General features: G+C 37.0%; 4 protein-coding genes across 6 annotated transcripts in view; 1 reads left to right on the forward strand and 3 right to left on the reverse strand.

Moving 5' to 3' along the window:
* LOC125665200 (serine-rich adhesin for platelets-like) overlaps positions 1-12,870 on the forward strand; it is a 29,257-nt gene extending 16,387 nt beyond the window's left edge. The window contains exons 4-5 of the mRNA XM_048897825.2: positions 10,570-11,815; positions 12,598-12,870. Of these exons, the coding sequence (XP_048753782.2) occupies positions 10,570-11,815; positions 12,598-12,741 (1,390 nt within the window). The 3' untranslated portion in view covers positions 12,742-12,870. The remainder of the gene's footprint in view (positions 1-10,569; positions 11,816-12,597) is intronic.
* Positions 1,428-5,939, reverse strand: LOC125666410 (uncharacterized). The gene is made up of 2 exons (XM_048899580.2): positions 5,760-5,939; positions 1,428-5,297 (listed from the first exon to the last, which is right to left on the reverse strand). Exon 2 carries the CDS (start codon positions 5,237-5,239, stop codon positions 3,476-3,478), a length of 1,764 nt encoding a protein of 587 aa, XP_048755537.2. The 5' UTR covers positions 5,240-5,297; positions 5,760-5,939; the 3' UTR covers positions 1,428-3,475.
* LOC125653072 (uncharacterized) lies at positions 6,844-9,976 on the reverse strand. Of its 2 annotated transcripts, none has more exons than XM_056152137.1 (4): positions 8,901-9,976; positions 7,768-7,835; positions 7,282-7,428; positions 6,844-7,100 (listed from the first exon to the last, which is right to left on the reverse strand). In XM_056152137.1, exons 1-4 carry the CDS (start codon positions 9,089-9,091, stop codon positions 7,075-7,077), a joined length of 432 nt encoding a protein of 143 aa, XP_056008112.1. In that variant the 5' UTR covers positions 9,092-9,976; the 3' UTR covers positions 6,844-7,074. The 2 variants fall into 2 exon arrangements, with proteins under 2 accessions (XP_056008112.1, XP_056008111.1); XM_056152136.1 differs by having other exon boundaries at positions 6,844-7,105.
* A 2,373-nt stretch (positions 12,871-15,243) lies between the features above and the next one.
* LOC125665201 (inositol 2-dehydrogenase-like) overlaps positions 15,244-26,515 on the reverse strand; it is a 17,686-nt gene continuing 6,414 nt past the window's right edge. For both annotated transcript variants that reach the window (XM_056152131.1, XM_048897826.2), the window contains 6 exons: positions 22,887-22,957; positions 22,672-22,780; positions 19,877-20,007; positions 16,927-17,150; positions 16,258-16,423; positions 15,244-15,421 (listed from right to left, as the gene is read on the reverse strand). In XM_056152131.1, the coding sequence (XP_056008106.1) occupies positions 15,315-15,421; positions 16,258-16,423; positions 16,927-17,150; positions 19,877-20,007; positions 22,672-22,780; positions 22,887-22,957 (808 nt within the window). In that variant the 3' untranslated portion in view covers positions 15,244-15,314. The remainder of the gene's footprint in view (positions 15,422-16,257; positions 16,424-16,926; positions 17,151-19,876; positions 20,008-22,671; positions 22,781-22,886; positions 22,958-26,515) is intronic.

Below are 26,515 nucleotides of genomic sequence, written 5' to 3' on the forward strand. Positions count from 1 at the left end.
CATGGAACAAAAACATCGACACCTACGTTTGTAAATGGAGGTGCTTGTTTTTTGTTGTTTGTTTTTTTTACATGTAAAACTTGTACGGTACCAATTTTGATGCACCAGATGCGCATTTCGACAAATAATGTCTCCTCAGTGATGATCAACCGAAATGTTTGAAATCCGAAATAACTATGAAGTTTTAGAGCTAAATATAGCCAAAACCAGCGTGCCAAAAAAGTGGAGCCAAATTCGTCGAAGGATAAGAGCTATGCATGAGGGAGATAATCCTTAATTTTGAAATGAATTTCTAAATTTTATAACAGCAATTAAATATACATCCGTATTTTCAAGCTAGTAACGAAGTACTTAGCTACTGGGCTGTAGAGACCCTCGGGGACTAACAGTCCACCAGCAGAGGCCTCGACCCAGGGGTCATAATGTAAAACTTGTACGGTACCATATAATACATCTGTGAATCACTGAAGACACAAGTTTTTTTCCTCCTGTGATCCAAAGTCCAGTTGATCTGATTGCACCCTCTGTAAAGTGACGTCCCTGGTGCCTAAGTAGTTGATGACGATGGCGCACTTGTAATGTAGCAATGTGATAATACCCTGGGATAATGACTGGATTCTTCTCAAAGTCGTCTAACTTCAGTTTGTTGAGTCTCCCTCCTACACGCAGGATGCCCTCTTCATCTAGGACTGGTCCTAATGCTTGAAGTGGACTACTTCTTGGTAAACGTTGATTACTTCTGATCGATTGTATCTCTTCACCATAAACATCATTCTGGACGAGACTTACAATAAATTTCTCTGCTTCACTGAACGAAACCAATGAATTCTCTGTTGTTTTCTTCTTTACTTGTCGTGCTCTCGTTTTCAGCCTTCCAAACGCATGTACAAGTCTAGACCACTCAGAGAACCGCTCAAACCTTCTAACAATACTTCCATGCTCAGGTTCAGAACTAGATACTGGTTCGACTTCAGACAGGTAGGTATTCACATCAGACTGACAAATATCCATGCTAGAAGCATCATCAGATTCCACAGACTGTCTTGTAAGAAATTCAATAGGTCTCTGGATCCAAACACTACTTTGAAGCTTGTCAGCCGCTAAGCCCCTCGTTCCATTGTCAGCGGGGGTTGAGTCCTGTTGGAACGTAATTCCACTGTTTTGGCGTTGAATGTTTAAGAATCTGCTCCACACGATTCGAAGCATAGATAAAAAAATCTTCTTGTCTGGTTGCTGATGTATCCTAGTACTACTCTACTGTCCGAGTAAAATTTCACAGTTTCTCAAATTCAATGTTCAGGTTCTCGTTGGCTAGTTGATAAATTTCAACTGCGAGAAGGGCAGAGCACATCTCCAGTCTTGGAATTGTATGTCCATGAAGTGGAGCAACCTTGGTTTTTCCGATAACGAATCCTACGTAATGTTCATTTTCCTCATTAAACACATGCAGGTAGGCGACTGCAGCTATTGCCTTCTCAGATGCATCACAAAATATGTGAAGTTCATTTCGAACACTTCCTTGAAGAGAACATGGAACATATTGACGGGGAATTGACACATCTTGAAGACCAGATAAAGACTTCCTCCACATTTGCCATTTCTGTCCTTCTATGTCAATAAGTGGTGCATCCCATCCAGTGTTTCCATCAGTCAACTGACGTAATAATAATTTCCCTTCAATTGTCACAGGTGCAGCAAATCCTAAGGGATCATATATACTGTTAATAGTAGAAAGCACTCCACGTCGAGTCAAGGGTTTCTCGTCACTTGAAATCTGGAAAGTAAATGCATCAGTGTTCATGTTCCAGCAAAGTCCTAAGCTCCTCTGAACAGGTAAGTCGTCGTCAGATAGTTCCAAGCTTTTCAGTTCCTTGGAAAGAGCATCTGGAGAGAATTCACGAACAACATCTTTGCTGTTGGAGGCGATCTTGTGCAAACGCAAGTTACCATGGGTTGCTAACGCTTGCTGTGTTCGTTTCATCAAGTCAACAGCCTGGTTGATAGAAGATACGGAGATTAATCCATCATCCACATAGAAGTGATTTAAAACAAAGTCAGTGACATCTGGTTTGAATGCTTCCTTAGCTTCAAATGCTGTTTGGTGTAGACCATATGTAGCTACTGAGGGCGACGGCCTATTTCCAAACACATGGACCCTCATTCTATATTCCTCAAGCTTTTGGTTAAAGTCATTGTTATGGTGCCAGAAGAATCTTAAGCAGATCCTGTGATATGGTCGTACGTAAAAACAATGAAACATCTGTTGGATATCAGCTGTTATAGCTATCGGCTCCTTGCGAAATCTGATAAGCACCCCGAGTAAACTGTTGTTGAGATCTGGACCAGACATCAAAACATCATTCAAAGAAAGTCCGTGAAATGTAGCTGAAGAATCAAACACTCCTCTGATCTGGTCCGGTTTGCGAGGATGGTATACACCAAAAACTGGTAAATACCACACTTCCTCATCCTTACAAACAGGCGGTGCAGTCTCGACATGTTTATGATCAAACAGTTTCTGCATGCAGTCTAGGAAATATCTGCCTTTGACTGGATCTCTCCTTAGATTAGCGTCAAATCGGTAAGCTCTCTCTAAGGCCACAGCTCGATTGTTCGGTAAACATGTGCGTTGGTTCCTGAACGGTAGTGGAGCCTCCCAGTTACCTTCGATGTTCTTCTTGAACTCTCTGTCCATTCCTTCCAGAAAAACTTTATCTTCTGTAGACATTCCTTGCTTGTTGTCATGAGGTGTAAGTAGGAAAATATTGTCACCTGTGTAATCCAGAGAATGTTTGGCAGGTACCCTCGATGTAACCACCTCTTTCACTTTCAGTTCACTTTTGCAAGGTTGAAGTAAGGATGGTCGTACATTGGACAATACAAATGTCTTATACACATTGACATTATTACTGCGATACTGAGATCCAAGACACACATCACCGACTACAGTCCATCCTAGAGGTGATCGAAGTCCAATAGGTGCATCAGGATGACCAACTCTCTGGTCAAGGATGCGGTGCACATATGGTACATCTCTGCCAAGAAGAAACAAGATTTGACAGTTGTCAACTACGCTTTCGAGTTCAATGTCACGTAGGTGTGGATGATGCCTAGTGACTTCCTGTGATGGTATCTCATGTTTATTGTTAGGTATGTTGTCACATTCAATGAGAACGGGCAAGTCTATATGTACTTGGCGATCAAATGATTCCAGTGAGAATCCAAAGGCACGTCGACCGGAAATCATAAATTTTCCATTGCACGAGTTCATAATGTACTCTTCTGGTTGCGAATGAATCTGATACAAGTCAAAGAATGAACTCTTGGCAAGTGATCGATTACTCTGGTCATCCAGGATTACATTCATTTTAACAGTTGTCAGGATATTCTTTGGGATACACAAACACAGGTAAGATTTTGGCGCATGACTTTCCATAGGCGACATTTCCACAGATCTCGGTGCACGAGGATTCTACTACCAGCGGATCAAGCGGAGTTCTATGAGTGTTCTCCACGCCATGAACTTTAGGGGGATGTCTCCATGCATCACTGTTGTATGTTTGTCACTGTTACAAAGTGTACATGCAAGTTTTTCTTTGTAATGTCTGCTTTTATGTGCAAAGTCACAACACTTGAAACACAATCCCTTTTCTTTCAATAAGCTTTTCCGAGCCTCCATTGACTTGGCTTGGAATGCACGACACTCACTAAGTCGATGACTTGTCCCATGAATTGCACACATTGGGGTTTTATCCTTTGAATCAGATGAAATTTCTCTTTTTGCAGTCGCTGCAGTAGGTATTTGAATCTTTGATGCTAAAGTAGTTGAACGAACATATTTCATTGGTGGATTTCCAGTCTCACTGTAGGAGAAACTTGGGTCATTTCTCACACGACTCATCTCCTTCACAAAATCAACAAAGAACTTGAATGGTGGAAAACATTGTCTGTTTGTTTCTTTGTATCTGGATGCCCTAGTGACCCACTTTTCCTTCATGTAGTTGGGAAGTTTTTCAATAATAGGGTTGACTCCAACAGAGGAATCAAAATAAGCAGGCAGTGGTTGGTACATTGGTTGTTGCTTTAGACTCAGAATTTCGCAAAGATCAGCAAGTTCATAAAGTTTGAGGCTGTCCTTAAAGTTGAGCTTGGGAAACTTGGCAAGTTTGTCCTTCAACAGGCTTTGGATTCTCTCAGGTGAACCATATCTCTGATCTAGCCTTTCCCACAAGAGACGTACTGTCTTTGCTGGGCAGTCAACATTAGCAGTTCTAATGCTTAAGGCATAGGAACTCGATTCGGGTCCGAGCCATTTCACTAAGAGGTCTAATTGCTCAAAGTCCATGACCTGCAAATCGGTAAGAATGTTCTGGAAACTAGACTTCCATACAAAATAGGACTCCGGTCTATCACTAAATCGATAAAGTCTTGATATCAACAGTTCTTTCCTTAAGAGGAACTTAGAAATGTCAGGTACATGTGGCAAATGATTCGAGCGTAAAAACACAGAAGGTAGCAATTCAACGTACGACGAAGCTGGTGTCAGTGGTTGTGTACGCGAGCTGATATACTCATCAACAGGATGATCAGTACGAGTCACACGGTCTGCATCATGTATATCTGTGGTTTGATTTTCTTGCTGCGGTTCAGTCTGGGAAGACAAGTTTGTAGTATTCTGCGGGATAACAGATACACCATGGTACAAAATATCACTTTGTTCCCGAGTACACACATCACTCACATATTCACTCGTCCTCTTTTGTGGATCCTCCTTTGGTACAGGAATGTCATCCTCACTTATGTCACTTCCGGAGAAGTCCTGTTCGAATACTCTTGCTTCCGCGTCAAGTGCGGCTGCTGTTTTCCTGGCTGTCAATAGATCCATGTCAGCCTGGTAGTCAGCTTTTCTTCTTGCTGCTGAGGCCTTTATAGTTGCCTGATTAATGTCGTCCTGTTCCTCAAGTTGGGATAACTTCTTCCTAAGAGCTGCCTCCTCTTCAGCCAGTTTGATGAGAGCACGGGCGGCTTCTGCTTTGGCACGTTTCGATGTACTCGAAGAAGATGAATGTCTTGAGCTGTGACGTGAACCATGTTTTGATGTGCGTTTCGATTTCATGGAGTGTGTGTCCTCCATATGTGGTGAGCTAGGCTCCTTCTTGATATTGACGGGGTCAATTTCTTTCGATGGCTCCATGTGGGTCCTTTTACTATTCTGCCATAGACAAGACGAAGTCCGCATATAGTTAACCGCCTTTTAATGTTGCACAGGTGCAAGTGAAAATGAAAGTGGTAAAAGGCTACAAACAAAACAAAACAATCATAAGTTCACAATCATGACACACATCAATATACAATGTATATAACATGCAAATACATGCATGGTATCCTCCAAATGAAATATAAAGTCATCTGATATCTAATTAATTCAGTATCAAATATTGAGATGAATGACACACATAGAAGAAGGTAACTTATGCCGATACAACTATGACACTAATGGTGAACCGTAGAATGTAGGAATTGAATAAATCAGTAAATATTTGCAAGAATCAAGTATGTATTGCAACAATACCATCAATTACTTATGACTTAAAGATACTTAAGCTGACTCATTGACTAGACATGTTGTATGCGTATGATTGACACAACTCAATTCGATTTGCAGTAATTTGTAAATGTAAACAGTAGATCATAATTGAAAACACAAATATATCAGCACGATAAGTACACATGATTTACAAGTAAATGTAAATACTTACACCGTGGCGAACCAAAAAGAAAAGATGAATACACAGAATGCTCTAAACAACATTGCTGGCGCGAAGAAAAAACGTGGGTTAACTCAAAATACAAAAGAGTTCCATACTCTATTATATAATTAACTCGTACATATGTAATTCGTATGTAAAGAGAATGTTTCGTAAGTTGATTCAAACATATGACAGGTCAGTAAACATTGGAAATATGTTCATATTCTTTACGCTGTCTGGGGTGGCTCCAGGGAAGAGAGATGTGGCTTGTGGAATACTTGGAACCTGCTACTGCAGCTGGTAGCGTTGCTGGGTTGTCTACGTATAGTCCACCGGGCTTGACCACACATAGGCCATCCTTGTTGACAGTAACTGTAGGCATCTCTCTTTAATTTTCTAATTTTGGGGTATTTATTGATGGTGTGTACATTTCTATGAAAAGTTACTTGCATTATATGAGTGGGCGCAAATCTATTCTCTCGCAAGTTTTGTGTACAATATTTCCTTGTACTTTTGAAAAAATAAATAGGCCTAAATAAAGTACATGTACCTCTTTTCTGATCATTTTTTCAATGAGTTGTTATTTGATAAACAAATTAATTAGTATGTCTTTTATATTTTAGATTTGATAAATATTGTTGAAACGTTTTATTTTCAAATCATTTAGTGCTTTATTTTATTCGTGTATGCTATTGATAAACAGGGAATATTGAAGCAGGGATCATTTCAAAAGTAGTTCGGACCGGAAGTGCTACAGCATATACAACGGGTTTTTGATAGATCTATGGAATATCAAACTAGCGATATGCACCACACGAGTGAGATTCCGGGGTAAAATACCGCTATAATGCTGTTACCATATCATATTTACATTTTTAATGTTTCTGCCTTTGATATCTTTGAGATATGGCGCTCACGGTGGGTCTGACCGGTCGACAGGGGTTGCTTACTCCTCCTAGACACCTGATTTGACCTCTGGCCCCGACGTCATAAAACATACTTAAGTCTGAGAATATTCTCAAGTCTGAGAATGTTCTCAACTTCCCCATTCTCAGACTCAGCGGCCGTCATAAAAAAGTTGAGCACAAAAAAAATTCTCAAAATCAGTTTTATTCTCAAATATTTGAGTCTACAAAAATGCAGACTTAAGAACGTTCTCAAGCATTAAAAATGGCTGCTATGATCAGACGCAGACGTCAGAGGAGACAAAATCAGCGCATTTTAAGACGACCTCTGGTATTTCGGGACCTTAGTAATCCTCTTGAGAGTCTGGAGGAGGACGAAATCTTCCAAAGATACCGCTTTTCACCAGAAAGTATTGTTTTCATTTTGAATGGAGTTGGTAATCTGCTGCTCTATAATCAACAATATCACAATATCAGTACATACAACAAACCATATATATTCAAATCACTAGCGCTTTCTGGATTTTAACATCCATCCTCAGGTGAATACAAATATACCTTTCAAATTTGGATAACTTCAAGGTTAAAAGTCTGAGATTGAATAGTGATTCTACATGTATATGTACCATCAGTATCAACACCTCCATTTAAACCATGGACATTTGGTTGGCCTACTGACAAGTTCAGAAAAGTCTCTTCCCCAGGTGTTAGTGATGGGAGGGGTGGACCTCCTCCTGTCTTGGACTTTTTGACTGAATCAAGTTTTTCTTTGCCTAATTGAAAATAGATGCTAGAGATTTACACAATAAATGATTGAATTATTCAAATAAGGTTTTTAATTTTTTTTAAAATTATAATCTCATCAAAATACCATACAATAAAATAAATGAACAATAATGATAATGATAAAAAAAAAAGGTAATATTGGTTAAATAAATTAATATATTAATATATTTCCAAAACTTCAGATTGATTTGATACATGTATATTCAGCAAAAATACATGCATGACAATAAGTATAGTATGCTCACAAAATTAATTAACATCATTAATCTGTACTGCACTGTTTCTATTGCTAAATTTAATACAAATTGATAAATTCTTTTTCATACTCCTCTGTTTAATGTTGTAATATTTTTTCTTCGCTTCCTCCAGACCTCTCATCTTGTTGTCGAATTGTCTACAAAGCATTAAATTACTGTAAGAGAGGAAATTTAATTTCAAGTTTAAAAAAAAAAAAATATGACAACGATGGGAATCGAACTTCAGTTGGGGTCGACGTCGTTACCACTTGACCATTTCACTTGTGTATCTCTGAACGAGATATTCATATAGGTTTTATTTGTAATCATTTTTTGTTGAAAATTATTTCGGGTTATGTTATTTAAAGAAAACTGTTATTTAAAGAAAACTTTTGACATAAAACTAATTATTGATAAATATTTATAATGTCATATGAAACAGTGCATTGCATGCTGGTCATTTTTTTTAATGTACACATGATACACCTTTTTTAAAATCTCGAAAAAAGCGGATTTTGGTGGTGGATTTTATTTATATAATCTATTATTCGGACACAAATCATGCAAAACTTCAATTTATTATTCGGGAACAAATAATACAAAACTTCAATATCTGACAACCGAGCCCCTGTGGGTCCAAGTACATCTTACGATACAACACACAGGCACTTGTTTCTGTAAATGACTTATGACCTCTGTATACTAATAACAATTGTTGTTATTAGTATACAGAGGTCATACGTCATTTACAGAAACAAGTGCCTGTGATACAACACTATTCAGAAGGGAAGTGCCCATAGCTGTAGTCACCACGTTTGCCCCTTACTTATGGGAACACTGTACATATACTTCATCACCATGGAATAAAGAACTATAACACAATTTGAGGTGTTACATTACTATGAGTAAAATCGTTGATCCACCCCTTTTTAATAGATGGATGCTTAAAATAGATTTGGAAAGTCCCTCCAAATCTGCTTTGAATCAGAGGAAATACTGGCATGATTTCTTTATATCTCCAGGTCAGTAACAAAAAACAATTTTTATGAATAATGATGATGATACGAAATAGTATTTAAATAGTTTTTAAAAGTCACATTTCCAGAATAAATGCTATCGTAAAGTCCGCGGATTGAATAACATGATTATGCCACCGAATTTAACCAATTCTGCGTTTATGATATTACATTTTGAATTAAAAATTAAGAAAATAATGTTCTTACGAATTTAACTTGTCAGCAACCATTTGCCATTCTCTGTCTTTTATTTCTTTAATCTTTCCGGACTTTCCACAACCCTTCAGAGGTCCAAAGAGGATTTCTGCTCTCGCTTTCACTTCCTCTATTAACAGAACTTCTTCCTCAGCGGTCCAATTTTGTACCCTAGCTTTCTTTTTTACTTCCATCGTCTCCATATTAAAAGGAAATGCAGCAGACGACAAAATTTCAAGACGTAATATTGGTATATTTACATGTTTCTATGACGTTTTCTCACCTTTTTAACATTAAAGAGCTCTACAGGGCCGCTACCAGCACTGAAAAAATTCCGCGAAAACTGTCGCGCACGATAATATTCTCAACTCAACTCTTGAGAATATACTCAGCTAAGAATATTCTCAAATCGATTTATGACGGCTGATTTGAGAATATTCTTAGCTGAGTAATTCTCAAGAGTTGAGTTGAGAATTTATTTGAGAATTCTCAAAGTTTTATGACGGCGGGGCCTGGTATATCCAGGGGTCCATGTTTGACCAACTCTTAATTTTGTATTCCCTACAGACGTTATGAGATTGATCGCTGTTCGCTATCTTCACGTTTTCACTAAGTTCTTTGAATTCTTTTAGAATCCACATTGATTTACACCACTTCTGGCATATGCAATCAAAACTCCTCAAATGTCTCTCGCACTCGACATAGATCTCGGACGTAATACGATGGCATCCATGAGTGAATTTAATACATTGTCAATTATGACGTCACAGCCTACCGCACTACGTTACGTACGTCATAGCTAGCAATGCTTCAAATTCGCTCATGGATGCCATCGTATTACATCCGAGATCTATGTCGAGTGTGCGAGACATTCGAGGAGTTCCAATTGCTGGCATATGTTGTGGCTCAATACGTGTAATGTTTCTCTCTTACAACTGTTAATATTTTCATGAGGAGCAAAGATAGGGGATTGATAGAAGTCTTACTGAAACACTCAATCATAAATTACATATATGCACCAGTTCATTCTGCAAAATAATATGGTAGAAACTTTACTGAATCATGCAACTGCCTATGTATTTAGAAGGGCAAATTATTGTGTAATATATATATATATATATATATATATATATATATATATATATATATATATATATATATATACAGTATCATCATTTTGTTTGTGACAGTGAGTGGTAACTTCTACAAAGTAAACTCAGGTGACCTACTGTAATTCGTAGTCCATCGTGGTTATTTCTAAGCTTGTTCTTGATAACCACCATTCTGATTATGTTCCAAAAACAAAATTGTGAATTTTGCAACCCTAGGGTTTTGACTGTATGATAGGTCCAGTCATATCGTGTTAATGTTACCTATGATTATAACATATTTTATCATGTAAAGTATTTCCTCGGTATAGGCATCTTATTTCATACTGTTGATGAATATCTATTTAGAATTAGTTTAGATATTCATAACAGGGCAGTGTTTAGATTACATAGGCTTTGGGACTAGTGATACTTTTAACTAATGCTCAGGTGACCAATAAGGCCTGTGGGCCTCTTATTTAATCTATAAGCATTTGTTGACTTAATCGTATTAATCTAATTACCCTATATTTAACAGTTTGCATGTTTGGTCATAGACTATTATTACGCTATTTCTTTGGTATGGTTTGCAGATGCGTGAATATTAACTTGACATGTGATGGAATCCGAAATTGTGAAGACAAAGCAGACGAAAGTAATGCAACTTGTAATTCGGAGACAACCTCTTCTGCTCCAACTTCCACTGACTCATCATCGACTTCTGCAATAACAACTACTTCCTCCAACAATACTGACCAATCAACCACAGAATCACAGAATACCACAACCTCCTCATCTGATACAACCACCTCATCTGGTACAACCTCCTCATCTGATACAACCACTTCATCTGGTACAACCACCTCATCTGGTACAACCTCATCTGATACAACCACCTCATCTGGTACAACCTCCTCATCTGATACAACCACCTCATCTGGTACAACCTCCTCATCTGATACAACCACCTCATCTGGTACAACCTCCTCATCTGATACAACCACCTCATCTGGTACAACCTCCTCATCTGATACAACCACCTCATCTGGTACAACCACCTCATCAGGTACAACCTCCTCATCTGATACAACCACCTCATCTGGTACAACCTCATCTGATACAACCACCTCATCTGGTACAACCTCCTCATCTGGTACAACCACTTCATCTGGTACAACCTCCTCATCTGATACAACCACCTCATCTGATACAACCACCTCATCTGATACAACCACCTCATCTGGTACAACCTCATCTGATTCAACCACCTCATCTGGTACAACCTCCTCATCTGATACAACCACCTCATCTGGTACAACCTCCTCATCTGATACAACCACCTCATCTGGCACAACCTCCTCATCTGATACAACCACCTCATCCGGTACAACCACCTCATCCGGTACAACCTCCTCATCTGACTTGCCATCCACGACAACTGATCAATCAACCACTGCATCACAGACTAATACTTCACCAGAGACAACCTCCTCATCTGACCTATCATCCACGCCCTCTGCCACCTCAACTGTTTCTTCCACGAACACTAACCAATCAACTACGGTATCACAGACCACTAACACCTCGTCTGATACAACCTCTTCTTCTAACTCATCAGGCTCCACTTCTGCCATCCCAGCTGTTTCCTCCACGAGCGTTCACCAATCAACCACAGTATCACAGAGCACTACGACCAACTCGCCCGATACAACCTCCTCTTCTGACTTATCAGGTTCCACTTCTGCCATTCCAATGGTGTCATCCACGACAATTGACCAATCCACCACGGTATCACAGAACATCTCCAACACCACCAGAACACTAACTGTCGGAATAACGGTAATGAATTGACATAGTAGATTTGATCACATATCAACTGATTTTATATTGCGGTGAATTTATTGAAATGGTACTTGTATGTAGAGAGTAATACATGCTAAAATCCATATCATATCAGCCCGAGTGGCCCCATATCAGCCCGATGATATGGATTTTGGCATGTAATATTGTACATGTATTCATCATATGTCGCACTTTTCCCTTTTATAAAATGATATTCATGTTATCAGATCAAGGAATATTTGATACATTACTTTTCTATGGTAATAACCTTGGTACAATGATTTACTCTAGATAGTAAAAACCTTGGTACATTGAATTATAAATGGTAAATCTCTGATGCATTGATTAACTATGGTACTTGTAAAAACTTAGATATATCAATCATAATCAACTATGTTAAAAATTCTGATACATTGATTTACTTAAGTAGTACTACAATAAAAACATTAATTTACCATGGTAAAAATATTGATACATTGATTGTTGCGAGTGAATACGTAATTTTCGGCTTGATACGCATTTTTGCACGCCAGTCTGACATTTAATAGGTGTTTTCGGACCGGTCGTTGATATTGGCTATTGTGACGTCACTCGTATCGCGCAGTGTACAATCTGCATAATTATTACCAAGTATATGATAAACATATCATATTTGATTGATTGATGAATAACTTTAATACATACATGTATTATATAATGTGCGGTGTAATGTAAAGTACACTATTGTAATTCTATTTAACCACAATCATTTTTATTTGACATAATCACATACATTTCAGCCGCCCCCATCTATCCTAGCAAACACAGGTGTACTGGTGGGCATCATCCTAGGATCAGTAGCTTTCGTCGGAATCACTGTTGGTATTATCGTCTATTTTGCTGTTTTCAAGAGCAGCAACGTCATTCATCCTACAACGGGGTGACCAACTACGTCGAAAGGACTGAAAAGGGCTTCAATCACACCCACGTGACGGAAAGATGTCACCCAAACTAGCTAGAATATGTTTGAGAATTTTTATACGAGTATGAAAAATAAATATCGAATGGAAGTTTGCCACTTTTGTTGTACAAAACCTCGACCCACTCTCTATTATATATTAGATGTCGCACTTTTTCTGACTACGGATGCTAACTGATCCATTGAATCAACCTCTGACCTTCTGTATAATTTTTTTTATGTAAGCAAACCCGGCGTCCGCTAAACTTTTGCTATGGTATGGAACTTGCATGTGCAAATGTATTTGGGAGTGCTTGCCACTGAGCGTTCTCCGAAGTAAGTACGCCATAATGAATTTATTTTTGTTTTCTCCTTCAAAGTAAAATTAAAATGCTTCTTTAAGAATTGTAAGACTCACACAATCGTGTTTATTTTTTCATTACTATTTTTGATTATCTATTTAATTTGGATTCTAACCTGAAGCGTTATCACAGTGTAAGTGGCATTCTTTTTCACCCAGACCAAAATTCTCAAAACAATAACGAAGCATGGAAATTACGCCAATAGCGCCCTTGACGTGTGTTCCGTTTCCCCCCGGTATCGAATCCTCATCTACTAGGAAGTTGATCTGCTTCTTTATACCTACGTGAATTACAAAGCCTCTCTCTAAATACCATTTGTTCGTCAGAAAATGCAAACGTATATTATGAAATTGTCTAAATTTAGAAACATAGTACACAGAAATAATAGCTACCCTCCATAGCAACTCCAAACAACTGAATCTTTCTAGGTGTAGCAAAATAGAGAGGTCCAACTTGACAAACATGATGCGGGATGGATACAGCTTGCGAGTAATTGAAGGTATAGTGGACATGGTTAAGCTCTGTTGACATCGGCGAAGCTGACTGTACCGGGACTGGTTGCTCAGCTACCTTAGTAGTAACTTAGTTCTCACATTAGTAACAGACTGTTTATATAACTGTTATTACAATATCGATTAACTTCAAAGGACTTGTATTTCGTTAAACAAGAGTATAAGTCTTTTAAAAAACTACATACGTAGTTCTTATTATCGGTAAATACCACAGCATTTTTAATACAACAACGGATTTTAAACACACTTGCGGTAATACAGTATTTTAATACATTTCATAAAATATTTTTTCCACACTTTAATGGTTTGTAAATTTTGTTTATTGTAAGGTACCTGTCGTTCTACTTTCACTTCATTCAGATGTGCACTATATTTGTCTAGAGCAGCTAACTTATCGTTTTCTGTCATTGCCGATTGAATGTGATCTTTGTGTTGTTCATAGATAGGACATACTTCAGTCTTGGGTGACACGAATTTTATGTTTGGACAACAACTCTGCCAAATGCCCTTGAACGTCGTTAGCCCTACTGCTGTCTTGTCATTGTCGATACAAACATCTTTGTATATTCTGTACAGGGACTGTTTGCTTTCATTGCATGGTAGAAGTATTGTGTCCACCGATATTCCTGTTGACTGCTGCCGGCTGAAGCAGACCATGCTTTTCGTCATAATTATATATGAACTGAGCAACATCCCTCAAAACATCAAAACTGTATGCATTCTTAGGCCGCCTATGTTTATTTCCATGAGTTCTTGAAACCAACCCATTTGTGATCAGATGATGTATCAGAGATTTAAATGTAAACTCGCCAATGCTGTGTGTGTATCAAAAATGTTTGTCGACAAACTTCAACTCCTTAAATTCATAGATGTACCGAAGACGTTTTCTATTTGAATCTCCATCTTTTGACAAACCAGTTTACCCCGGGTGAATTACTAAATAAATTAGCCGCAAATAAAAAATGGTTTGCAGTAACTTTTATGCAGTTCCAAATTATATTGAACACATTCACAAATCCCAGGCGCTTTCTGAATATTTTACATCCATCTTCAGGTGTACATAAAGTGAATATGGATGGTTGTCTGTATATTTAACGTCCCGCTTGAGAATTTTTCACTCATATGGAGACGTCACCACTGCCGTTGAAGGACTTCAAAATTTAGGCCTATGCTTGGCGCATACGGCCTTTGAGCAGAGAGGGATCTTTATCGTGCCACACCTGATGAGAAACGGAGCCTCGGATTTTGCGGTCTTGTCCGAAGGACCGCCCCCATTTAGTTGCCTCTACGATAAGCAAGGGCTATTGAGGACATATTCTATAAACCGTATCCTAACGGGATTACAGTTAATATGAAGTTGTTTACCGTAGACAGGTGTGTTGTCATACTGCAAATTAAATTCTAGTAATATGATTGGTTTATTAAGCGGCCTTATGAGACTATATTGCCTGTCATCAGGCAGGTAAATATAAATATAGAATACGTGACCTTACAAGACAAAAGCGATAAATCGTTTTCCGTCACTCGGAGTGATCCTTCAGAGTCGGTCATTTGAAGGGGTTGGAGAAAAAGACAACTCCAAAAGATCGGTACAGAAAAAAATATAACAAGATGTATGGTAAAGAAAAGCAATGTTTGATAAAGTACACTATCTTCCACTTCTACTAAAGTTTTTTCTCGTTCTTTTACGTCAGGTTAATCACTTGGCCTCGCTGTAGAGACTCGGTAGCAGACGAGCATAGCCTACTGACAAACGTCACTTCCTCCCCTTTGACAATACAGTTCGATTCACCTTAAAAAGAAATTTTTTTATTAAATACAGCAAACCATATGAAGTTCAGAACGGAGAGGATAGGGCAGTAAAACAGTTGGGTGTCTGGGGGTGCTCCCTTCAGCCCCCCTAAAACTACTGAGTTCTGACAAAAATAAGACTGAAGACACATTGGACACATTCCTATGAAAAATGTTAAGGGTGGGGGCGTGTGTCTGGCGCTAAATCCGCCACTGATAGGCTACATTAAAAAAAATCATGTTAACTGTAAGTACATCGGGGAATAAATGCCGTCTTCCACCTGAAATTTAGACACAATATCTTGAAAAATCCGAATGAAGAACAAATAAACAAAGGAAAGAAAATGATGATTTCAGTTCAGAATATTACATGTTTATGAATTAAATGCGCGAAATAATTATAACAAATCCATGTGTTTTCCAAAAGGAACCGAATTATTTAGCGTGCTATATATATATTTTATTTTATTTTTTTGGGATAATGAAGACAATTCCCTTTAAACGTTCAATCATAGCTGCAGAAAAGTGGTTGGAACTGAGTGCAATATCAAGGATTCTATGTGCAATCTCTTGCAAACTGACCTTTGATCCAGTATACGAATACCTGTGTACCAGTTATATCTTGTCTGATCAAAGTCAACCACTTCGTCAGTTTACTACCATGTTTTATTTAAATTTTTTCTATTGGTTTATCATTTCCTTTATAGCCCTTGCAGGTCTTTTATTGGTATATTATCATTGATTATTAGCACAAACATTGTACAGGGCATAGAAACTATTATGTAATTTTGCGCTTTATAAATAAATAAGATAAATAAAAATGAAGATGAATGTGACCTTTAACAACTGCTGCAAAGTGTTGGATTTCCTTTTTAAGACCCTCCGTGTAGCGAGTAACTGCATTTTGCCACATCAAATCCGAATGCATCCCAGTTTCGTCCCACAAATTTAGCTGTGATTCCTTTGGGTTTTCAATAACCGCACATGCATTGGTACCTAGAACCTACAAGTTATGTGAAGAACGTCAAATGATTCAGTTTTGTGATTAATCAATTTACATTTAAGTCTGTACATGTAAATAATTCCAATTTTATTTTTTACAATTGTTTTGATTGGACAAAAATAAAGCTGAACAAGAGTTTACATGTAAAAAAAAAAAAAAAAAAAAAAAAAAAAAAAATCCGAAAACGCGATGTATTCATACATGCCTGAAAACAAATAACATAGTGCATGGAAACTATTCAAATTTTTGCAATTGTTAATAAAGTGAATGAATTGGAATTATAAGAATCAAACATTCTTTTTGAAGAATTTATCGATGTGTAAACTCCGGACATTTTACTCACAAACTTAACATAAAAGTGCTTCGCACTTTTATTCAGTTTGTGAGTAAAATGTCCGGAGTTTACACATCGATAAATTCTTCAAAAGGAATGTTTAATCCTATAATATCAAAGAGTGAAAATCGGTCCTTTTCAGTAGTTTTGTTTTTTCATCATTAGATACCTCGTATCTCTGATCGTAACCGTAGGAGACTCCTCTAAAGTTTTCGACAAATGCCAGCAAACCGCTCGGAAACTTCAGAATGACATTCACACTGTCGTAATCACCGCATTCTTTGATCATAGGACTTTGCGCATGCCCAAAAGCAAATACGGAATTAGGTCGCTCTCCCGCCAACCACACTAACAAGTCTAAATCATGAACCACGCTGTCTGTCAGAAATCCACCTGTTAAAATCATTAATTATCTGTAATATGATAAAACCTTATGTAAAAACAGTACACAGTACGTTTTCGTTATTTCATAAACAGATTCTATAATTGCAAACTTAAACGTGAAAGGCGAAAATAACGAACAGTGATCAATCTCATAACTCCTATAAGCAATACAAAACAGAGAGTTGGGCAAACACAGACCCCTGGATGTACCAGAAGTGGAATTAGGTATCTAGGAGGAGTAATCATTCCCTGTCGACCGGTCACACCCGCCCTGAGTCCTATAGCTTGATCAGGTAAACGGAGTTATCCGTTGTCAAAATTAATGTGCTAAGAATGGCCTATTGATCGCTATGAAACACATCAGACAGCATTTGACCCAATGATAGGTTGTATTGACAAACTAAATAATTATGACGAGCATAACATTTGCAAAATACTGACTTTAAACAAGAATGTTGAAACCCCTGCACCATCAACTTGTTTGTCAGCAGCCTGCCTCGATTAAAAAACTGAACAAACGCAGAACAAATTCTTGCGTATCGAACCAGTTGAGAGATATACACACCATATGCAGGTGATAATGGAATATTGTTACATAAATACGGGAAGTTGACGATGGAGAAACTGAAATCATTCCGTTTTTCATAAAGTCGAGTTGTTAGTTTGCCGTTAATATCTACTTTCAATAAAATATCTAAGTATGAAGCAGAAGTGGAGGACTCTGTGGTGTATTTCATTTCGAATTCACGGGAATATATCGAATCGATATATGAATGAAAATTATTATTGTTAATTAAATAGATAATACGTCGTCGATATATCTAAATGTCGAAGTGAAGGCCACAACAACAAATTCTTCTCACGTAGAAATTTTTGAATAAATTCTGCTTCATAAGAATATATAAAAACAGGTCTGCGTGTGAGAAATTCAATATTTTTATACTGATGATAAAGATGAACTAGGTACGTCATATCCACAAACTACATGTAGTATTATCCAAAACATACATGTATATGACGTCAAAAAGGATATCGTCAATCCTAAAACAGAAATGTCTGTGGGGGAAACGCTATACCGCAAACGGTACATAATACGCCCGTGAAATGCTTACATTGGGTGTTTTTCTTGTGCTACAATAATTTGTATAACTTTGCTTCAGGTAGTATCAGCCATCATGAGGCTGTGACAAACTTTCATATGAACAAAAGGTCGAAATGGATCAAAATTGTAGTATGATCTAGAGTGACCCACAAAAAAGCTACACAGCAAGTTTCAGCATGATATGTGAATGGGAAATGAAATTATAAAGAGAAAACCCCGAACGAACGGATGGACGGACGGACGGACCGACGTACAGACATCGCTGCACCATAATACATAAAGACGGGCATATAAAAATACATTCGAAAATATATTTCAAAAACTGATGCACGTGACAATGATTATGTGATATTACTTGATGATAGGATATTATTATCATGATACAACCTATAGGATCTGTAACTCTAACTGATGATGGGATATGTGACACTACCTGATGATAAGATATGTGACACTACCTGATGATAAGATATGTGACACTACCTGATGATGAGATATGTGACACTACCTGATGATAAGATATGTGACACTACCTGATGATAAGATATGTGACACTACCTGATGATAAGATATGTGACACTACCTGATGATAAGATATGTGACACTACCTGATGATAAGATATGTGACACTACCTGATGATAAGATATGTGACACTACCTGATGATGAGATATATGATACTACCTGATGATGGGATATATGATACTACCTGATGATAGGATATATGATACTACCTGATGATGGAATATGTGACATTACCTGATTATAAGATATGTGACACTACCTGATGATAAGATATGTGACACTACCTGATGATGGGATATGTGACACTACCTGATGATAGGATATATGACACTACCTGATGATGAGATATGTGATACTACCTGATGATGAGATATGTGATACTACCTGATGATGAGATATGTGACACTACCTGATGATGGGATATATGATACTACCTGATGATGAGATATATGACACTACCTGATGATGAGATATATGATACTACCTGATGATGAGATATGTGATACTACCTGATGATGAGATATGTGACACTACCTGATGATGGGATATATGATACTACCTGATGATGAGATATATGACACTACCTGATGATAGGATATATGATACTACCTGATGATGGAATATGTGACATTACCTGATTATAAGATATGTGACACTACCTGATGATAAGATATGTGACACTACCTGATGATAAGATATGTGACACTACCTGATGATGAGATATATGATACTACCTGATGATGGGATATATGATACTACCTGATGATAGGATATATGATACTACCTGATGATGGAATATGTGACATTACCTGATTATAAGATATGTGACACTACCTGATGATAAGATATGTGACACTACCTGATGATGGGATATGTGACACTACCTGATGATAGGATATATGACACTACCTGATGATAAGATATATGATACTACCTGATGATGAGATATGTGATACTACCTGATGATGAGATATGTGATACTACCTGATGATGAGATATGTGATACTACCTGATGATGAGATATGTGACACTACCTGATGATGGGATATATGATACTACCTGATGATGAGATATATGACACTACCTGATGATGAGATATATGACACTACCTGATGATAGAATATATTCCTTTGTGCAAGTAGAAGGCAGCTCTCTAGCAGACAACTTAATGGATCTAAGTGTTCCTAAATCACCGCAGCGAATTTTATCATGTAGTTTCTTTATGCCAACATCGAATCTTCTACAACACAAAATTTAATGCATTTAAAAGTATAAGGGATGGCTTGAATGTCGTTGCTGTTGAGTTATATTAAGTGTAAGGGGTGGATTCAATGGCTTTGCTGTAGAGTTATATTAAGTATAAGGGGTGGATTCAATGGCGTTGCTGTAAAGTTATATTAAGTGTAAGAGATGGATTTAATGACTTTGCTGTAGAGTTATATTAAGTGTAAGGGGTGGATTCAATGACTTTGCTGTAGAGTTATATTAAGTGTAAGGGGTGGATTCAATGACTTTGCTTTAGAGTTATATTAAGTGTAAGAGATGGATTTAATGACTTTGCTGTAGAGTTATATTAAGTATAAGGGGTGGATTCAATGGCTTTGCTGTAGAGTTATATTAAGTATAAGGGGTGGATTCAATGGCTTTGCTGTAGAGTTATTTAAGTACTTTCAATTACTGTGCCGATTACTTCAGTTACTCACCTAAAATATTACATTCCTATATCAATGTTTTATGTGTGATAGTAGGATCGTAGTGGCGATTTCAACCTATAGTAGTAGTTTACATCATTTTCATGGGAGGGGGCACTAGGCTGGGGAATTTGTGTTTTTCTATAGCAAATAGTAAGGACAGTTTTGGTAAGAAAAAGTGCGAAACAAACTTGTAGTGTAAATAGGATTGGCAAATGTTGAATGAAAGACAAGTTCGTTTAAAATACGGTTGTAATAATGAGCGTTAAAAACACAGATAATGGTATTATAATCTTTGCCAGCAGGAACCAATACACAAATCTCGTGTAACTTATCTAATTCTTTTATCACTTAACACAGAAGAATACACACATGTTTTGGTATTTCTAATACAGGATTTTAATGTTCTTCGTATACTCCGTTCTGACAAGATGTCAAGTTCCTCCTTTTCATACTTAGCCCATCGTCAGGCATAATCTTTGACATAATTCATTATAGAAACGAAGTTCTGTCGCCAATTAAAAGTCAAAATATATTCTATACATACACCATATGTGACTGCGCATAAACTCGTTGCCAAGGACGCCTCTTTGTTTTACTAGTCTCGCTTTTCCCAGACTCTCGCTCTCGAGACTTTGCACGAGCGAGAGTCTGGTACGATTCCTATTCTAATTTTGTGACCAGTAGAGGGCGTCATACCAAAACAATAACAATGGCTACTCATGATAAGGATATATGCGTTTGTTCGTTACAAAGCAAACAGAGATATTTTATTGTGTGTTAACCCATGCAAAATGTCTTTCATTATTGATAACTGAAGGTCTTTCAGTTAAAAATATAATTTTCGCTTTTGTAAACAAACTTTGACAGTTGCTTCGAACTTCAGTTCCTCCACGTTTCTCTGTCAACCAATCAGAAACAATATCGATTTCTCGGTAAACCTCGATTAGAAATCACAACGATAAAATAGGAATCGTACCAGACTCTCGCTCTTGCAAAGTCTCGAGAGCGAGAGTCTGGGGAAAGCGAGACTAATGTAAGATTAGTATGAACCATTTATGACTAGGCGCAATCCTCTGAATGAAACGTCAATTAAACCGAACTAAGTTTTGGCGTATATTACTTCAGATGAGAGTATGTTATGTAAGTTTCTAAAATGTTCTATATTCAAATGTAGATTTACATCTCGCACCTTGTAGAATTATCATAGGGAATGTGTAAATTGTTACAACTATTGGATTTGTAAAAGGAAGGATTTGTGCGTAGATAAGGCAAATTTGTGAGATACTGTATGAAGTAAAGATGTTATGAAAACTTCTTTTTTTAAATTCATATTTTTACAATGAATTCCTATTTATATTGATCAATATTTTAACTTTCGGTGAGATTTTGGCATGTAACTAAAAATTAATAGCAATTTATTTATCAAATTTATGAATAATGAAATTAGGGCTGATACATTCTACAGAATCAAAGAAATATTGATTTTGTTCAATGTGAATGTTTGATTCATTGCCTCGAACTTAGATACTCTTTATCTAAAAATCGGGTTCGGTAAAATACATCGGGTTCGACTTGGACTTATGTATGAGGAACAAACATTCTCTCACCAGAGGGTGCTATACGCAAGCTTCACCTATACGGAGTACTTAGCGCACGGAATTCTGGGTAGAGAATGGAGCTAGGGACAAAGTGGCCTCTGCAAACGTTCAGACTGTTGACGAAAGCAATAATGAACTTAATCAGTTTAAATTACAGAGCGTACCCACAGATTTGGAAAAAGGTTAATTTTTTCTTTCTATTAAATATTCTATACAATTGCCTTGAAAGATCCACTCTCCTTATAAAAATATCTTAAACACTGAATAACACAGCGACTGTGTGAGATTGCATCAGTGTGTATAAGTAGCGCTTTAGGAACATAACAAAACTTCCTTTTTAGAGAAGTGTGGCCAAGTGGACTTACGCACTGGTTTGACAGTCTTGCTAGGCGGTGGGTACCGTACGTCGCTGGTTCGACCCCGGGCAGGGGTGAAAATTTTCAGTACCTAGTTGTGATTATTTAGTGCTTTATATATATATATGTATATGTACTCTCTCTCTCTCTGTGTGTGTGTATCTATTTTACGTACTTGACCTTTGAGTACTTTGGAGTATTAGTTTTATATATATTGGATATTTCGTATATAGCTACAGATGTATATGTACATTACTTGTTAAATCCACATTGCAGTGTCTTGTTGTTTCTCGTTGCTGTCTTGTAACATTCAGCCACGTCTTCCTCCTTCAGGGCTAGCGGCTTCTCAGCAAAGACATGCTTCCCTTTAAAAACGAGTCTTTCTAACATTTATATATGTCCACAACGTTTACTGTATTTTCCCAAAGTTTCATTCATTGATTTTGATAGAGATTATCGTTTTATACTCACCCGCATTTAAAGATCTCGTTATGAGATCGACTCGACCTTGTACAGTGGTACAAATAATGACGGCATCAAGTCTACAAAGAGATTCCTGATTAAATATATGGTCATAATTATCTGATAGTTACATGTATCATTGTGACATAATAACATCATATCAATAATGTATAAGCTACAATAATGATCTATAAGTTATTACATTTATAAGATGTAAGCTATGTAAACCATCACATTGATAATATGCATGTTAGCCATGATAATCCTCTGTAAGTTACTGCATTATATAAGTTATAATACTCATGAAAAAGTGAAGATAACGAGCAGTGATCAATCTTATAAATCCTATAAAAGTACAAAATGAAGAGTAGGGCAAACACGGACCCTTGGAAACACCAGAGGTGGGATCAGGTGCCTATAGGGGGAGTATTTGACGGGTCACACCCCCCATGAGCCTTATACCTTGATCAGGTAAACGGAGTAATTCATAAACAAAACCAGATTGTAAATAAAGTTGTTGAAATATTTTAAAACAATTGAGATATTGATCCCTAAACCATATCATATATTCTTGGTGAACTTGGTTTTCTGTTCTAGCAGCCAAGAAATCAATTTTAATATGAAAAAAATTAATTGTAGCCATCGATGTAAGTGTTTTTGCATGAAAAAAATATTTGTCAAAGTGTGATTTCTGAATACAAATATCGCGGGTCTATATGCAGTCGTTGAAGCCAGGTGCACCAAAGTGTCACGAAATTCAAAATGGCGACAGGAAACACGTCACCCAGTATTTTGGGTACTAAGTTGGACTATATACGTTATAGCAGGGAAACTAAGTCAATTATGGATGAACTTGGGCGAATCAATGGGACCTAATTACCCCCCCCCCCCAAAAAGGATCTTAAAAATGTTAAATTGTTGCGTCAGAAGTTGTGAGAAAATGGACGTGATCAACAGGACCATCAAAGACAATGCAGATACACCACTACAGAGAGCGATAGAGGCAGTGGTGGGCCCAGAACCCTGTCACACTCCCTGATTTCAAATCATCCCGGGTAGTGGATGATTCAATTTAATTAAAGAAGTTGGCTCTTCAGCTTTTGAGCACAACTGCACAGGATGTTATAACTTGGTATGTACTGGTTCAATACTGATCTCATTGGTCCAAATATATTATACATCTATTACTTAACCCTATTCAGTTGCAAGTTTTTGTGTCGATTCAAATTTTGAAAGAGTTCGACAGGGACTACGTTTTGTGGTAGAAGGATTGTTCAATAAAGGTTCTAAATCTACATGATTTTACAGTTTCCGTTTATTCTACCCCTATACTTGTATTCCAGTTTCATAATTTATGATACATTTCCTGTGTATTTCATTAACTGACTCTGATCTGTATATATTCCAGCACGTGCGTACACGTGTGATAAATTCTAATAGGACGATTTGAAAATCACTTTAGCTGTCTTATAAATGATGCGAACAATATGAAATTCATACTATGGGCAAATCTTCAACTCTATTGAATGTCGTAAACAATAAAGTGTGTCATACTCATGTGTGCTTTTATGGGCATGCATTGCTTTTCTTTCATTTTTTGGGGTACTAAAATGACCATAACTTGCAATTTAAAGACTTGAATGAACTGAAAATTTTGCTGTAAGTAATTGGTATGAGTGGTCTCAACAAATATTCTTTTTTGATTGATTGATTGATTATTTTACGACCCGTCGAAAATTTTTCACTTACATTAAGACATCACCAGCTGTAGGTGAAGTACCACAAAACGTATGCTTAGCGCTCAGGGCCGGAGCACGACCTCCTGGTTACGAAGCGAGCGCTGTATATCACTGAGCTACCGTGATCTCTTTTTTTTTAAAACTGAAATCTAAAATCGAGTATCGGTCTAGTAATAGCATTTTCAGATTTGAATGAAAGTTTTTGAAATTATGTGGCAGGTGTACATATATTGGGACTCTCTATTGTTTGGTGTTGTCAAAATCGCTTCCCCGCTTACGCAAGATAGATTGGCTAATCAAATACATACAAATGTACATCTCTCGCACGAATGAGTTAAATGGAATGATAATGAGGTTGTAAGTACATATGCTACTACATGTAAAACTTACAATCAGAGATTATTAGTCATGATAAATCCATGCGCCTTGTTTCTGGCCTTTGAATCATACTTGCTGTAATTTTCTCGTTTTTCCCTCATCAAAATCTTTTGAAATTCGTCTTCATGTATCGTATAGCCGTAGCTAGAGTATACTCACCAGCACCTGCACTGAATGTTTATTGGATAATACTTAAATATCTACACAACTAATTTGTTTCAGTCTAAAATTGAGGGGACTTTATGAAATAATTATTTATTGAAACAAATGACTTCACTTGCTAAATGGGGGGGGGGGGGGTGTCTGTAATGGTCCCTGTTACATTAGCACTAGTTATGATTATGTCCCCGAACACGTATTGTATAAAAAGGCTTTTAAAACTTTCAAAAATAACTATTCATTTGAATCCTTGGATTAAACGTGTATTTGACGCTGAGACGATCCGGAGAAAGATATTCCAATCGTGTATGATTTAATTTTAGAGTGAAAGCGATATGCGTTGGTCTCGCATTACAAAAGCGATCATTTTTACACGTGAATTAGAGTGAGCAGGTCGGAAACAGATAAAAGGTAATCCATATTGTTTATTTCTTTTGATTAAAGTTCAGACGTGACTGAACAAGTTTTCCTATTTTGATTAATTGTAATAATCAAAATTCAATCTGTAAAAGCTGAGACTCAGTTGAGCCGTGCTGTAAGAGCCGAAGTACAGGAGCCGACAGCCGAATTGAACCAGGAGCCAAACAGAGCCACGCCTTTAAAGTCAAGAGCCGGGATTTGTACATAATTAATTAATAACATTTATATACGTTACTCCAATCACTCTTAGAATCCTCAGAAGATCTCAACCGCCGCATTTTAAGAATAATAGGGACACACGCTATAATTCCAACATTAAACCAGTTCTTTTGTATAATACTGATAATAAGTAAGTAAATTTTATTTAAAGTCGGCACTGTATACAATACCGGTTAACAAATAACACGAGCTCTACAGAGCTCTTAAACCGACTATAAATATGATCGAGTTGTATACGTGTATTTAGTACAGGATTTGTAAAGTGACAATCTAAAAAAAAAAAAAAAAGAGAGAGAGAGAGAGAGAGAGAGAATTGCGTTAAAAATATACCATGTGAGAGAATCCATCTTATTTGTATATAGACCTATATCTTTGGTGTTAATTCCTATAAAGGTACAAAGCATTTTGCAGTATTGTTTGAATATTGGGGAAAGTTTCCTTAAGATATCATTAGATCGATAAGATGTTATAGATTAATAAATCTGTAGAATTTTCTTTAATAAAGGATACGTCAACGCCATGGTTTTCATTTACACACAAAATATGAAATATACTGGATATTAGATATCAACTGGTTTGTTAAGGGAAAGATTTTAAGTCTAAAATTATTGGAATTTACGCGTGAAAGATTGGTATACAAGTTTGCAAAACTAGCAATGAAGCATATATGCGAAACTCAAACAAAACTGTGGTTAGAATTATTCAATTTACATACCGTGGGTT

The sequence above is a fragment of the Ostrea edulis genome, chromosome 10, assembly GCF_947568905.1.
Source record: "Ostrea edulis chromosome 10, xbOstEdul1.1, whole genome shotgun sequence".
Lineage (NCBI taxonomy): Eukaryota > Metazoa > Mollusca > Bivalvia > Ostreida > Ostreidae > Ostrea > Ostrea edulis.